The following is a 15,916-nucleotide window of genomic DNA, read 5'->3' as shown; positions in this document are numbered from 1 at the left end:
CACCTGCTCCGGCGCTTTTGGTTTTACTGTATTGTTTGGGGTTTGGGTTTTGTTTTTTAAAGCCCAACCTAAGAGGCTTAGGGAAAAAAAAGGCCCGTAACCAGTTTTGGGAACAATAGAGAAAAAGACTTTATTCATTCACTCCTTTGTTTTCAGGAAACTTATCCTGACATTTCTCTGTCAATACATCATGAAAAATGCAGAAAATGCGAACATAGACGGGATGGTGCTTCAAAGGGAAAGGTACAGCCCTGCTTTGGCTCCCAGTTTCTTCTGACCAAGCCTATATTCTGGGACATTTCTGTATCATCCAGAGACCTTTTTACTGGAACTTTTAACAAGCAGGGAAAACACAGCAGCATCCCGCTTGCCAAGTGTAATTTGTTTATGCAAGTTTTCCAGAATCCATGTTCTTTTCCCCCATGGAAATCTAACGTCCACTTGCAAGGAAGGTATTTAAATGCTAAAATACGAGATCTGAGCAAAGCTCAGCACTGTTGTAACATAAATTGGCTCCCGCTACGCTCAAGCAATTTTTTTTTATATGAACACTCACGTGACTGAAGTATTGTCCCGGAGTGCTACACCAAGGTCATTATTTCAGATAGCACCCTGACAAGTAACTTTATTAAAAGAAACAAGATTAAGAAATTATGCAGAATTCCAGATAGAATTAGCCCATAATTCAAGTGAGCGGCTTGAAGCGCAGATCAATGCGAAGCAAGATTGCTAGCAGGCCTATCGGCAATGAAGCCATCCCCGGGCTAGCATTTTTTCCAGGGAACTATCAGATGAAGATTAATGGAGACATGAGGACAGCTCTCAGTTTAACCTGTCAGCCAGTGACTTCGGACTAAATTGAATTATGAATTGTTGATCCCATAAGAACGCTACTTAGACATTTTCTTGCAGCGTACATTGCTTAAGACGCTATCTATCTATCAAAATGAAAGAGAAAAGAATTTTTTGCCAGCTGTGCATGATTTTGCCCAATTAATTAATTAATGGAGTTTGAGAGAAATATTCAGAAGAGCGCCACATGGTGTGAACAGATAAATGTCCTACCGTACATATTTTCTAACTTAGCCTGTATTTAAGGCAAGCATTAAATAACAAAATGAACAATAGTGAATGCAGTTCTTAGTACTAACATAAAATAAAAGAACCAAAATGCGGTTCATTTTGTTGATTCCTTTGCTGTGCCAAGTGTAACACATTGCTGAATTTCTACTGAAAGGATATCATTCACAAAGACCGTTCTTGCACTACCTGGAGGTACGCAAGTGACAATTTGAAACACTAAAGCCAGCCTAGCCCATAGCACAGGAGTGATTTCCCAAGTCCGTATGCTCAAACGCCTCGGCAGCTTCTCCAGTGAGTTTTGAGCCGTGGTCTCTGCAGCAGCGCATGGGAATCCGCAGGAGGGGACCGGGAGAGCATGGCCACAGCTGCTACACAGCACGCTGCCCACTGACGACTTCTAAGGGATTCACACCTCTGCTGGAACAGCTTTGAGGATGTACTAACCAAAAGACGTTGAAAGCCACTGCACAGAAGTACAGGCTATGTGCACTGGAATGGGTTTGAATTTGCATATAGAGAAGAATAAATCAGGATAAATCACATTCGATATCATGACAGCTAACCATAAATTTTCATTTAGCTGACGTGATACCAAACATGACATTCTGGACTAGATTGACCACAAAGTTGTGACTGATGTCACACAAACTAACTTGATGCTTAAAACATTAATATGTTGCTATTTAGACCAGCCTCAAGTAAAACCTCAAAATTCTACCAGTATTTTCAAATCCATTTAGATGAAGAAACATCGATGCAACAGCCATCCACAGCTTTCCCAAGGAGATTACAGCGCCTTTCATGAAAGAAGCCAGGAAGCAATTCTACATGCCAAGTCAGTAAATAGAATTAGATTTAGAATTAGAAGAGTAATAATTCCATTTTTAATCAGGGAAAATGGCAGAAATAATTAAAAACTAATAATCGTTATGGAAACCCAGCTGAAACATTTGTTGGTTTTAAATTAAAATGGTCTTGCGTTGGACTAACAGAGTTGTATTTAGAATATTTTTCAATGCTCTCTCGCTAAAAAAAGCACTTAAATTTACTGCATTTTTAATTAAAAGAATAACCTACAGGACTTGGAAGAAAAACCTGGTACAGCTTTATGGATTACTCTGCTGCAAAGAAAAACACTGTAGTGTTCGCTCCATCAAGAACAACTAAAAACTTCATCACATAGTTCAAGCGAAGTTCAAAATAACTACTAATATAAAATTTCACTAATATAAAATGTAGATAATACAGCATTTTCTCCTTTCTCCTCCCACTTACATTTTGTGATTTCATCACATTGTTTTAAGTTTTTCACCTATTAGCAAGGGACCATAAATATCAACAGGCGGGCTGGTTAGGGTACGGTGGCTAAAACCATCCCCACGGGTGTACCCGAGTGGACTGCTCTGATTTTAACTCGGGCCTACAGGCTGAGCTGCATGGCTTAACGCCGTATTTCGCCATCGCCGCTGCAGAGGCGGTACCTTCCAATAGGGGACCGGTAGGGCTGCGGGCAGTCAGTGACTCAGTGCCCAGTTTAATTTGCTATTACAAAAGACAACACCCTTAGCTACCTTTTCTTTGGCACTTTCAGGACCAAGCACTTCACGCACGGCTGCTGCCCCGAGCAGATCCTATGGCCCTGTGGCTACTCCGTTGCACACCCCAAACTCTTCTTAGCTAGTGGGAGTTTTAGAGGCATGAAGAAACCTAAACTCTGGTCCCCATACAACCTTTTTGGCAACAAAACCAAAAAAAGTTGGTTCTACTGTGATTTAGTAGAGAGACAGATGCAGTGAGGTCAATGTCCAGGTGCCCTCTGCTGCTGCAGCTGAATCCCCTTTGCACAGGAAAATCAACTCCACCGGTGTTCTTGGTAGCAACAGCACTGAGGGAGGCGAGGCAAACCTCACCATAAGCAGGGAAACTCTGACCTGGGGGGCCTACGGACCTCCAAGCATTTCCAGAGGGACGCAGCACTGGCTCAGCCCTCTGAGCATCCTCACGCCTTCAAGAGCTGGCTGCCCAACTCCAATGGCACAGCTCAATGCACATATGCACCCCTGACGACAGCCCAAAGAAAATAGCTATCTGCACCCATCTGCGACAAGCTGGATGCATAAATGGTCGTTTAGTCAAAAAAACACCTCAATTTCTGTATGAAATCACGATACCCCAGCCCAGGCACACGATTTTGCCTCGCACTCTTAAGGATCAAGCTCTTCACATACATTTATGTTTAATCTTTTGAGCACTATTACAATGTCATAATGAAAATAAAATAACGGCTTTCAAGTGTAGCTATTGAGATAATCACATTCAGCCAGAAACAATCAGAAAGCTCGAGCCCTCAAATCCATGATTTACAGTGAAACAGCTAATGCTAACAGGTAGCATTTCAGATCACATTCTGTACTGCTGAATAAATTCAACAATGTTATACAATGCTGTCCCATCGGGTAGACCTATTTTCCGTTATTAGCCTGATGAAATAACCTGCAGTACTTAACATCGGGCATGTTCATGTTCCCGTTGTTTTCTTTACACTTAGCACCGTCGCTTATTTTCACATATTCAACAAGATTTTTAGGAGAACAGTCAGATCAGATGCGTGGGGGATGTTTTTCAAAGAAGGCCATGTGCCTTTAGAGATGATGCCCCTTCTTTTTTTTAAATTTTTAAATTCTAGAGGATTCTGTTCAATTGCAAGCCAAGAATTTTGGCATGCAGCACCCAGGTTTTCCGACAGGTTTATTAGTTTGTTCAGTTGTGAAGCTTAAGCAAAGGCTGTATCTTGTAGTGAAGGTACTAGATTAGGGTTCCACTCTCAAGCTTAATTCCATGGATTCACAGGCAAGTATCTTAAATCTCCTTGCGTCTCAAATCTCTTTTTACAGATGGAGAAATTACTTTCCTGTGTCACTGAAATAAAGTCAGAATAAATCCATTTATTTGGTGAGGTGCTCAAGCAGGTGACGCGGTAGTGACAGATTCGTAGTTAGACAGAAGGGACTGTGCCCAACACTGCATAATTTCATCAGAGTATCAAAAAACACATCACTTTGCTTCACATAAAAGGCCTCTCTAAAATGAAGCGAAAGGAATCATATGCACCTCCTTAAGAGATGATCAGAATTAGTCTGATATACAGATTTGTAGGACCCACTCAATTACTTTGAGATAATATTGCAATAAATTGTAGGTCAGGCATGGTGGAATACGAATCCCTGGCCTCTGGCATTCATCTATTAGGTTTAAAAAGAGAGGTTGGAAGAAGATAATCCTCTTATTGCTCTATCAGTTTTACTACTGGAGACTCTAAACATGAAATTTGGTCCAGCTTTAGCAATAAAAAATTATTTTCATCTGCCAACCCCCCAAACCTCTGCCTCTCAAGAGCTCCGGCTGGGAGCCTCGCTGAGCTCCAGGAGCGGTGGGGTGGCTCCAGCCTTAAGCACCTGCCAGCTCGACCCAGCCAGCCCTCTCGGCTTTTGAAAGCCCTTCGAGTGGAGAGCTGAGAAAGCAGGCGAGCAGAGAGGCTGGACAAGCCTCTGCACAAATGTTTTCATTTCTGAGACTTCCAGAGAATTTTGCTAAAAAACTCACTGCAACAAGTTTTGGTACCTTCTGGTGCGAAGAGGGTAGCAAAAAGCAAGTGCTGCCAGGAAGACATGAAGTTGCTGTCTCTCCCTTCTGTACGAAATTCTGAGTAACATTAAGACATGACTAACACCTTTGTGCAGATTGCAGCGAGGCAAGAAATTTTATTGCCATTTAGAGAATGCATCAGTAGCTCCAAAAGGAATAAAACCTTCTAAAAGCTTTTCTCTTCCCATATTCAAATACACATTTTTTAAGAGAATTTGATAAAAGTATAACTTTAAATACCTGCTGAAAATGCTTTAATCCTTAATTCCTTCTCATCAGTAGTACACGCTGCCAAAACCTGACTGTTGGATTTGTTTTACTTCTCTCTGAATAACCTAGGACCAAAGCATGTTACAGAAAAGTCAGTGGAAGCAACAGGTGGGCAGAGATTTTGAAAATCTGATGCTGCTCCCTTAAGTGACTCATTTTGGGGTTCAATAAGCAAAAAGTGCATTAAACTTTAAAGGGGCTCCTGTACAGTAATAGCACTCCGCAGCTGGCTGGTCTCAGTAAATTTAAAGTGAGACGTACACTCTGATGAGCAGGTTCAAGATTGCTCTTAAAAAGCTAGCTATCTCCAGCTTGCCTGTAATCTTGTCTAAATTACAGGCAAGCTAAGGATGGCCAGCTGTGCTTCTAGTAAACCCCACATGTGGAGGAAAATCCCAGTCAGATGGGGGTATCCAGCCATCTCGGGCAACACAGGTTGGGGAACTGTTTCAAAAATCAGATGATCAACCCACAGGCTTGTGATAAGCATGGCAAAGTTGGAGCAGGTCCTGCTGGCAAGCAGAATCCGGCTCCCTGACCCCGGGAAGCCCTGGAGCTCAGTCGAGGACCCCATCCCCGTGCAAGGGTGCATGTATTTACAGGGGCTGGCAGGCAGGTCTACCTCCTGGAAGCGAGGTCAGCTGAACCCAAAACTGGCTCTAAAAGGCAATTCCTCAGCCTTCTTGTTCCTCTTGTAGACAACAGCTCTGGCCTAAAACAACTTAGGGTAAAATGCACCGGAAATGTGCAAACTGTATTCAATAAATACCAGAAAAACATTGTAAATGTTCCTTAATCCACAAAATCTGTGTGTGAGGAGCCATCTTCCTTTACAGAGGCACTACAGCACCAAGCAACCATGCCTGAACTGTGGGCAAGCCATCGGTGTCAGGAACGGATCTCCTACTCCAACCACCAGACTACACTCCCTGCTAGAGGCAGCTCCCTTTCATCTCTTCAGAAAATCAACACTGAAACCAACTTAAAAGCAAAGCTTTTGGTGGGGGAAAGGTATCCAGCAAAGCCCTGAATGCAGATCAGGAACCTGAAGGTTTACCTGCGTAACCTCACTCAGTACGTTTAAGCTAGTGCTATGTGCTTGTCTCATGAGCACAAGGCGCTACCTCCCCAAAAAACACTACAGCTGAAAAGCAATCCCCCAACCCTTGAGCTAACAACAGCCTCCACTGGCACCTCCAGAAGGAAAGCCCATCTCCGAGGAATAAGATGCCATCCCTGGACAGCAACTTCATAGCTCTTTGCTACTCTACATCAACCACATACTACCAACGTCCTCAGCCTTTTATTATCATGCCATCTCTACAGCTCTGCACATTTTAGTATACAGGACATTATTTTTTCTCTTAATAGATTTATTTGCAATTCTGCATGCCTGACCACTCTGTGTCTGGGAACTGTAGTTTTACTGGGCTCCTTCAGTTAACACCAAACATCTGTTAGAGTGCTTCACTGTTTACTTTCACAAGACACATTTCTCTGATGTTCTACCTTGCTGAATTATGCAAAAATAGCATACTCCACTGACATATTTCCTATACATTTGCAAGTTGTTGTATCTGTGTTTTATACACGCAAGGGGTAGGTTCTCTGGAAATGTTTTTCTTCTGAAACACCATCCACCCCAGTCACCTCCTGAGAGCTGATCATGGACCCTGCTGTATTTATACTGCAGTTGCATCTGAAAGCTCCAGCATGGACTGAAACCGGAGCTCCCGGCTGCTTTACAGTCACACAAGGATATGTGATCCTTGGTCCAGGCGCTCACACAAAGCTGTAGCTGTTTTCCCTATCATCGTAGACTCAGGCTTGTCAATCATTTCATTGCCATCTATTTGGTGCTGGCAGGGAAAGCTATACCATGCCTCCTGCAATGGGGCAGTCCCAGCTCCCGTTTCACATGGCACCTAATACTTTGAGGGAACCAGCCCACACCATTCGACAACGGAGACCAGGTTTTCTGCAGCCGTAAAGTGGCTCAGCCTCCTGTTTTCCAGGAGGACTAACCAACGCACACCCAGTGAGACCCCAGCCCCTGTAGCGTTGGCCAATACGTCCGATTCAGAGAGACCAACGCCTGTTTCTCTCTTTCTCCTCCAGCCCCATCCCCTCCCAAATCCCTGCCCTTCCCCACAGTCTGTTCACTGCCAGCTTCTCCCTGCTCCCTTACCAAATACCTTTCCCTGGAAAAGGAGATCCCAACAAGGACAGCTGTAAGGTCCTCAGAAACACGAGGTTTCTTCGTTAGCTGTGAAGCCCCGAGAGCCTGAAAGAGGCTGCAGGTAGACCTTCCCCACAGAGCCTCTATTTCCAAATAATCCTGCCCCCTCCTCCCAAAGACACAGCTCCAGCACCCCCAGCCCAGCAGACATTTTTTACTCTCAAAGCCATGCTCCCAAAAAAGCCTCAATTTCTTTCTCTTCGCTTGCCCAGAAACATAAATCAAAAGCTGACTGTGGTAGGTACCACGGTTTTCCCATGCTCCCGGACAGCCATGTTCTGCTTATTCCCCGCATTACTTAACGTTGTTTCGAAATATAGACTCCAGCTGTTTGAGTACCTATGGGGATGTGCAACTTTGCCCTCCTCTGGCCTCAACCCCCTGCTGCAAAATGGCTGGAGGCCACATTTCAGCAGAGGGGCACCGGCTGTCCCCTGGCCAGGGGGGACAGCCTGTGCTGCCAGCCACTCCGGCAGGGAAAGACAAGGGGCTCCCAGGGACACTGCCAATGGGTCCAAAGTCTTCATGGAGCTCTGGATACTTATACGGGTTTACCAAGTCCAGGTGGCCTAAAACAACTGACTGCATCTACTTCCTCCTCAAAAATCTCCCATTCCTTTTAATTTCCCTTTAAAAAAAAACACACAACATAAATTCCAAACTTGAAAGTATGCTCAGGTAACCGCGTCAAGCATAAAGACCTGTTTTAAACAGTAAACAGAAGCTGAAATGTCATGCATTCATTCATATGCCTCCAGGAATGACAGCTTGAAGGAACATATCAAATAGTATGACTTTTCAAATTTTAAAAAAACAGGCTGGTAAATTACAGTGATTTATTATTCCACAACAAAGTACACGCACAAAAAAGTGCTTCCCAGAAAAAGATTACCAAGAAATCATCCAGATGCTACTAAAGCATTAAGATTAATTTTCTTAAAAAAAAATAAAAGCATCGAGGAGATGACTCCCACTGGCTTTTTTGTCATTAGTTTCACCCTGAATTAACTTCTGTATTCTGCCTCGAGTTTTACATGAAGGCTATGTGCATTTCTGGTGCCTGCTGCCTATGCTTGCATCTCTTACAGCAGCACCTTGCCATCTCCACTCTAGGATGCCATAAAAGTGAACAAAAATGCAACTTTCCTCCAGCCTGGCGGGGTGGGGGGGGGAGGTTAAAACCCAGCATTTTCATTGCAGTTATGTAGGAAAAAAAAAAAGGCTCCTTTGTTACTATTAAAAAAAGCACATTAGTCATTTTTAACCAAAACAACCTTTGGCATGTATTACACATCACTTACAGTGAAAGTCATCAGATGCTTGGCAAAGGTTTTCAGTAACCACTTTAATTCACTGCATAAACCTGCAGTGATCACTTCATAATCCCACCCCCAGGAAACCTGGGAGTAGTTAATGCTTCCAGTCCAGCACCGCTTGGTTGGCAGGTTTCCTCCAGCAACCCGCCGGCTGCAGCCAGGCCGTGTCGTGCCGCGGCACCCCTCCAGCTGCAGCGGGGTCTCGCACGTGGGTCCCCCCTCACCAGGTGAGGCGGGAGGCGAATGGCAAAGGGAAGCAAGCAGCCTCCCTGCAGCCGAGGAGCAGCAGACAACCTCTCTTGTGGGTCGTCCAGGTTTTCCCAGCGTTCATGCAAAACCCAGGCACAAGTGAGGTAGCATCTGATCCCTTTGGAGATGAGACCTCACTGTCAAGACGCAGCTTTCCCATTACTGGGCTAACCCAAAAATCATCCTCTCAGACACTTGCCACAGGCACGGAGCTGGCGAGCAGAAGTCATACGGATGCCTTTTTTTAAACTCAGACTGATCACTCGTGTTCACTTACTTCAGGTTGGGAAGTTTATACCACACGGTTAATGTCCTTTGACACACTGGATTTGGGGGTTTTGGCAATATTTAGCATAATACCATGCAGGCTGTTAAAATCATTTTAGCTTCTTCCAGCTAGGCGCATCGGCTAACGTGCAAGAATGCGCCTATCAAGCAGTGCTGTCCAACTGAATTTTGTTGTGTAGTAACCATTAAATACTCCTTCTCCTGCACATCTCAGACCTTGATCAAAATCCCTCCTGTCCCGACCAGGGGTTTGGCCCCTTTCCTGCCCGGGCGCAGGGAGGCGGCTGCACCCAGCGGCTTCCCACCTCCCTTCCCGGCGGTGGCCTTGCGCAATGGGGAGTCTTTGTCTCCGTTTCAATGTCTAAGGGCCTGGAGCACACTCTGAATATACCTTCCCCGCCCAGGTTAATGCAAATGAATAACAACGCAATTTTCCACTGGGAAGCAGACAGCAGAAGGCTTATTTGTTTTCCCTCTGACATGAGCATTAGAGGGACTCAGCTGCAGGACCGCACAGCACTGTTTGCTCACCTGGGAAAGTCACAACATCAGGTTTTCAGAGTTTGCTACAGCAGCTTCTAATACGAGCCGCAAAGCCTCCCCTCACCAAAAGCCAGGGTATTTTCAGCAGCCACATGGCAACGTAGCATATGGAAGAAGAGACCAGCACGAGTGGCTCTGTGCATCCTCCAAAAATGGTGCAGGCAGGTATTAATGCAAAATCTACACACTTTCCTTTTTCCCCTCCCACCTCTGCTATTTTACAGGCTTCCAAACACCGCTTTCCCGCTTCCAACGAAGTGCTACAGAGGAGGCCTGGCAACTCCCCTGACTCATCCATCTGCAGCTATGACTTGCTGGTGTCCTACGCTGCCTTCTTCAGAGAGCTTTATCTTTGGCGGGGTCACCCCCAGCGCCCAGGACAACCACCCCGACAGCTCAAACCCTACGGGAAAGAGACATTTCCCTACGCACACAGGAGGCTTTGGCTCTGTGGAGCAAGAGGCCAGTGCAGCAGAACCACCCACCGTAGTCCCCCAGCCCCTGCCTGCCCTGCCAGCAGCTGAGCAGCCCCCTGTGGCCATCCCCGTAAGCTGAAACGCATCTGGGCAACAGTACTAGCGCTGCAAGTATTGATACAGAGAAAAAAAAAAAAAAAAAAAAAAAGAGAAAAAAAAAGATTGTTTCATAAAGACAATGCTGTTTCCGTGCTTATTATTCAACATAAAATCCCCTCAACAAGTGAGGAGTTTTCTTGCCCTAGTCATATGAAATCCAGCCCGCCAGTTCCAAATTGTTTGGAAGGGAAAATAGAAATAGAAATGCAGAGGAACTTTCACAAGAAAAAATGTTTCTGCCTCTTCAGAAACAAGCACAACCGTTCCCACCACCACGGCCACCCACCAGCACCACCTCTATCCCCTTACCTCTGCAGAAGAGCACACCTACTGTGACTTTCACACATTCCTATGTCCACAAGTAATCCATATGCCTGATCTTTTGACAGACCCAAACCATTTCTGAAATGTCCCCACTTGCAAACACTCATGCCATTATGGCAGCGTGCACATATGCAAGGTGATTTGTGGTCAGGCCCCAGTCAGCTTACAGAGGTGCTGCTCATTAGCGGTAGCTCAGGTACACCTATGGCAATGCAAGGTAATGCAATTTATCTTATACCGCTCTTGGTGAAGTTGCACCATGGCACACTTGCTATGCTCCTAACAGCATGCAGACAGTTCCTGCAGCCCAGCTAATGCTTGGCAATTTGTTAAAGTCCGTTAACATCACTGAGTTGGAGCTCTTAATTACCCCATAATCTAGACCAACTCTAGCCAATACTAGAAAATGCAAGAGTTAAACCACTGCTGGTCTCCCATGAGCTAACCTCCAAGCTGCCACCCCAGGCCTCGCTGCTGGGAAGACCACTGAAGGCAGTGAGGGAGAGCGGGAACCGCTGTGGGTGCCAGCGGCAGCGAGACCACTGAGCCTCCTGCGCTGGCTGCGTTGGAGCCAGGGCAAGGGCTGGGCACAGAGAGCCTTCGCAGGACCGCAGCTACGCCGGGCCCTGCAGCCCACCCGCGCCCAGATGCCTGCACTGCCTAACGGGCACCCCGTTACACTGCTGGGATCATTTATTTGCTTTGCTTTACAAGGGCTTTTTAAGCTACCCGAGAAGATCACATTCCAACTCTTATTGAAAGCATAATTGGAAGTCTCAAAAAACAATTACATTAAAAGCACTCTGCAGTGAATCAACTAACTACCCGTTTGCCCACGAGCCACCAGCCGCGGCGCTGGCCGGTGGGACTGTATTTCCAGGGCCTGTGCACGGAGCCAAGCACAGAGGGAGGCTTCGCTCACGGGAACAACACAACCGCTTCCCCCTGGAAGGAAGAGGTGATTGCTAAGTTATCACAAACGCTCCCCCTTCCTCAAGTCCTTCGACACCATCCCACTGAGAAAGCAAACACGCAGCAGAGAGCAAGCCTGCTGAGCCAGGGAAAAAGGATGTTCATGTTTGTTTATGATTCAATTAAAATTTGAGATGTCTCAACCAATAAGGAGAAAAACTACATTCTGGTTCTAGAAACCCCTAAATCTTATGTGACCTATGCCCTGCAAGGCACAATAAAAATATAAATATTTACATGATAACTTCCCTTTTTTTTCCTCCTGCTTCTGCACTGTTTGCAGCACAGCTGGGCTAATCCCATTTCCACTGCGCTGTATTCTGACCTCCTTAAACAACCCCATGCTAGGATGTTAAAACACTCTAATCTATAAATAATGTATTCCTCTCATCCAGCAATGGATTACTGGGCCATAAAATGCACTGGAACACACGACACAGTCGCCAGTTTAACAAAATAATACTGAGAAAGACATATCAGTAGAGAGTCGTCCTCTTTCTTGCCAAATTGTTTTAAAGATTTGACTCCACCATTACTTTTGCTTTGGATTTTTCTTTTTTAATGAATTGTTTAAGAGCTGGTATTTTATTCTACTGACCTCTTTCTTCCCCCCACCAAAGACCCTTTATTTTTTTGCACTATTAATCCTCACAGCATAGCAAAAGACCAGCACTGGCTAACTAATCAGAGCCAAAGTGCAGGGGGAGCGATAAAGGGCTCACTGCTGCCATACGCCATGGGGCCTCGACACACACGGCGAGGCCACGCTTTAGACCCAAGCCGTTCTGTTGCCCCCAGTGGGGAGCTCCCATTTCTGACCCCCCATCCTCCTGCCCCAGCTTCTGGCGGGAGGATGCCCAGGCATTCACTGGACCCTGTGCTGGGCCAGTCCAGGTCACTGATCCTGCAGGAAACTATCCGTATTTTCCTCAGGGTTCATTTTCAGCCAGCCATTACCTACGACTCAAGCCATATTGTATAACTTCATTTAAAGATAAATGAGTTTGCTCCGAAGACCGATGTTTAATAGGCTTGCTCCCACTGCTGCGATGGTGCAAAATCAATGCCCCTCCTATACCACAGACACCAGCAGGAGTCCTACCACTGATTTCGCAGAGCATAAGCATGAAGCTCAAGCAAACCCTTAAATGATGCAAATTTGCGGTTTGGCAGGTTTTTTCCGACAGGCATTCTGGAAAAATAAAGTGTTTCTACCTCAAAACAAGTTGGAACCCTCTTAAAAACAGAAGTGCACCCTTTATAGAGCAAGTTCCCCTAGGAAGCGTAACCAGGCACACCACACTTCGGCACTTGATTCCTTAGCTCCGTTTGCCGTGATTAACACAGCAATTTTCCACACATTTTTTGTAATGCACAGATCACTTAACTCCGAAAGGACTGGGGAAAAACAAGCAACCCACCGACACCCACAAAACCTGCTTCCTTCGTTCCACTGCACTAATCACATGCGAAAATTTAAATCACTCCCGTAATATGAAAATGCTGTCAAAGGAATTAATAGCCGCCTTGACAATGGGTTTCTGGTATATTAAATGAAACAATTAAAGCACTAACATTTCCAACAGCTACAGCGTGACTTAATTCCCGCAAAAAGGTGCGCATTATACTTTGCCTCTGCACAGGAGGATTACTCATGGCCGATGGGTTGCAGCGCAGCTCTGAATCAGGTCTGAACCCTGCCCGTCGGAAAGCAAGCCCATGCCCCTCAAGAAGCAGAAGCCGTATCTGACGTTTCTGCAGCAGGCCTGAAGACAGGGGGTCGGGATGGCGAGCAGGCCCCTTGATGGCAGCCAGCTGCTAGGGGAAGAGCAGGGCCAGGAGACAACGCTGCCCGCTTGGTTATTCGCCCCAATGCTTAGTCACAGTAATTGCAGGGCCAGGGCTCTGTACTCACATTTCCTGTCACCAACCCAAGAATTAGGCAATTTAGATTTAAAGATAGTAACCGGTGTATAAAATAACTTGGGAAGCGATCGCAGAAGGAACTCGGAGAAAAATGAGCAACCCGATACGGAAAAGCTTCCCCCAGCCCCTGCTTCTGCAGCGTTATCAGATCTTCAGCGAGTGCAAGACCCCAGCAAACCCAGCCTTCCCACCCTTACTGAAAAGCACAGCAGCATTGCCCTTCACAACGTTTCGGCTTTCCCCACCTCGCAGAAACACCTAACAGAGCTCAATTCAAGTTGAAACCTTTCACGGGGCTCATTTTCAACAATTAAAGAGCATGGCAACCTGTAATTACTGAAAATAAAGCCAGACAGCTGGAGAAGGGAAGCATCTTTAATAAGTAACACGATACTACATTTTCTCTCTTAGGGAATTTAGCTATTAAGTCCCCAGCTCCCATTCAATCAGTTTGAGCTCTCAGCATTTGCAACGAACCCGGTCTGCTTCTGCTACCTGCGAGCAGCGCGAACCCTGGAAAAGCAAACAACACTTGGCAACCTGACTGAACGCAACTCAGAGAAAGCAACACCTCCATCCACGCTGGGGACAGGCAGAAGTTAGGAGAGGAAAGCACACAGCATCTTAGACAACACGACACTAGACCCCACAAACACGTTTTCCCAGCTTTAGCTGAGCTTCAGCCGCTCTCGTTCCCCCAGCCCAGCACACACAACGCAAGCAAATGTTAATGATGTCGTTCGTGAAGTAGCTTACCGCTCATCATCAACAGCACAAACATCTTTGCCTGTTGTATTTCCCAAGCCCCGGCTGCCTGTAACAGAAAGGAGGAAGCGCCAGCGTTTCATTCCCCTCCTGCTTCAGAGTGGGTGTAACTCGTTAAGTTTCATGCTAAGATGAGATGGGTCAATTGGGTGTGTTTGAAGGTTTGGGTTTTTGCCATCCCTCCCTCCCTCCTTCCTTCCCTCCCTCTCCTGATTAATTCCTCCCGTCGCAGGCTTCAGAGGAGCTGCCACTCAGCCCCACTGGCTCCTGAAATCTGAATTCCTAAGGACACCCCTCCGGGGTGACTTTAACTCACCAGCCTGGCAGGCTGCGAGCGGAGACGGGAACTGAAATACCCCGTCAGCCCACAGAGGCGGCTCGCACATCAGCTCTGCGTGAACCGGCCCCGCGGTCCCCTTCCTCACGCTGCTAAACTGCGTCGTCCTTGGCATTTCATTGCATTTGCAGGGAGCAATTCACCAGCAAGACATAAAATAAAAAACTTCTGACCTACTCTGCACCTTTTGCCACTGCCCTCGACTCCCTTACGTCCCAGAGAATTTCTCCCTGGGTATGTATCTGGACGGTGCTTCTGTAAGAGGACACGCATTCAAAATGTACAGGCAATTGCCTCCCACTAAGCTGTCCACAGGTGCAAAAGTGTTTCCAGGATCAGGAACTACAGGGATTTAAGAATTACTCATGGATCTGGTTTTACTTAATTCACTACTTCCACGTAACTGTCTCTGGATTAGGATTTGAGCAGCATCGTCCTCAAGACCAGGGTCGGTTAATGGTTGCTATAAATAAGAAATACCAATACAAAACCTAAAACATCTGTGTTTATCCCCCAACTTCCCCCACCTTGACTTTGAACCATTTATATGGGGGAAGAAAAACAGGTCAAACTATCCTCGGAATGAAGCAGACAACACAGTAAATATTTTTTATAAACAGAAATCAAATTAATTAACAAATTAACATTTACAACTCTGTGTGATACTTCAAAAATACAGAGTATTAAGCAATAACCATATCCTTGCAGTTCCACCCTCTGCAACCCAGCAATGACCATGAATTGGAAGAAGGACAAAACCATTAGGAAAAGAAAAAAATAAAATGGCAAAAGGTATGTGCAGGAGCCCAGTTCTCCCACAGGGTTATACACACTGTTGTGCGACTGCAATGATTAAATAGCTGTAGTGAGGCTGTGGGGCTCCACACGCCCGGGCGCCACGGATGCTGGAGGAGAGGATGGGAGGGGATGACTCTATTTTGGGCCAGCCAGAGACGAGAGAGCTGGAGAAGTGATTTGATGCGGCACAATCATTCTTACACAACCCATTATCAGAAACAGGCGCGCGAGACGAGTTTCCTGGTACGGCAGTCAGTTTTAGCCCACTTCGAACAGCAGGTTTGGTTTAACTTTACATTCAAGCACTTGCAGCATCAGATGTTTCTGATATATCTGCCCACGCTTAGAAAGCACCAGGTCCCCCCGTGACCACAGGCACTCCTGGTAAGCACTGGAGTCCTCCACCTCGACAGCAGGACAGAGCTGAAGGATGGGATGGGACCAGACGCACCGTTTGGACTAGAAAGCACTGAAACGATCGATCCTTAGCCTTATGGTTAATTTAAACGCCAAACGAGCACAGCCAACAGCTCCTATTTGTGGGCCAGGCAAGAGAAGCAAACGGGAGAAAGCCCAGGGGAGCGGA

General features: G+C 46.1%; 1 protein-coding gene across 7 annotated transcripts in view; it reads right to left on the bottom strand.

Moving 5' to 3' along the window:
* Positions 1-14,235, bottom strand: part of TIAM1 (TIAM Rac1 associated GEF 1) — a 118,734-nt gene extending 104,499 nt beyond the window's left edge. For 6 of the 7 annotated variants that reach the window (XR_014227421.1, XM_082304071.1, XM_082304078.1 and 3 more), the window contains exon 1: positions 13,133-13,164. Coding sequence is in view for 6 of the 7 variants with exons in the window: in XM_082304071.1 (XP_082160197.1) it covers positions 13,133-13,160 (28 nt within the window). In the remaining variant the exon portion in view is untranslated. Of the gene's footprint in view, positions 1-13,132; positions 13,165-14,186 lie in introns of those variants that run through there. The other variant, XM_082304076.1, reaches the window with a different exon arrangement.
* Between the last annotated feature and the right edge of the window lie 1,681 nt (positions 14,236-15,916).

The sequence above is a fragment of the Platalea leucorodia genome (assembly GCF_965183815.1).
Source record: "Platalea leucorodia genome assembly, chromosome: 2".
In the NCBI taxonomy this organism is placed as follows: Eukaryota; Metazoa; Chordata; class Aves; order Pelecaniformes; family Threskiornithidae; genus Platalea; species Platalea leucorodia.
This window is presented reverse-complemented; position numbering and strand designations above follow the sequence as displayed.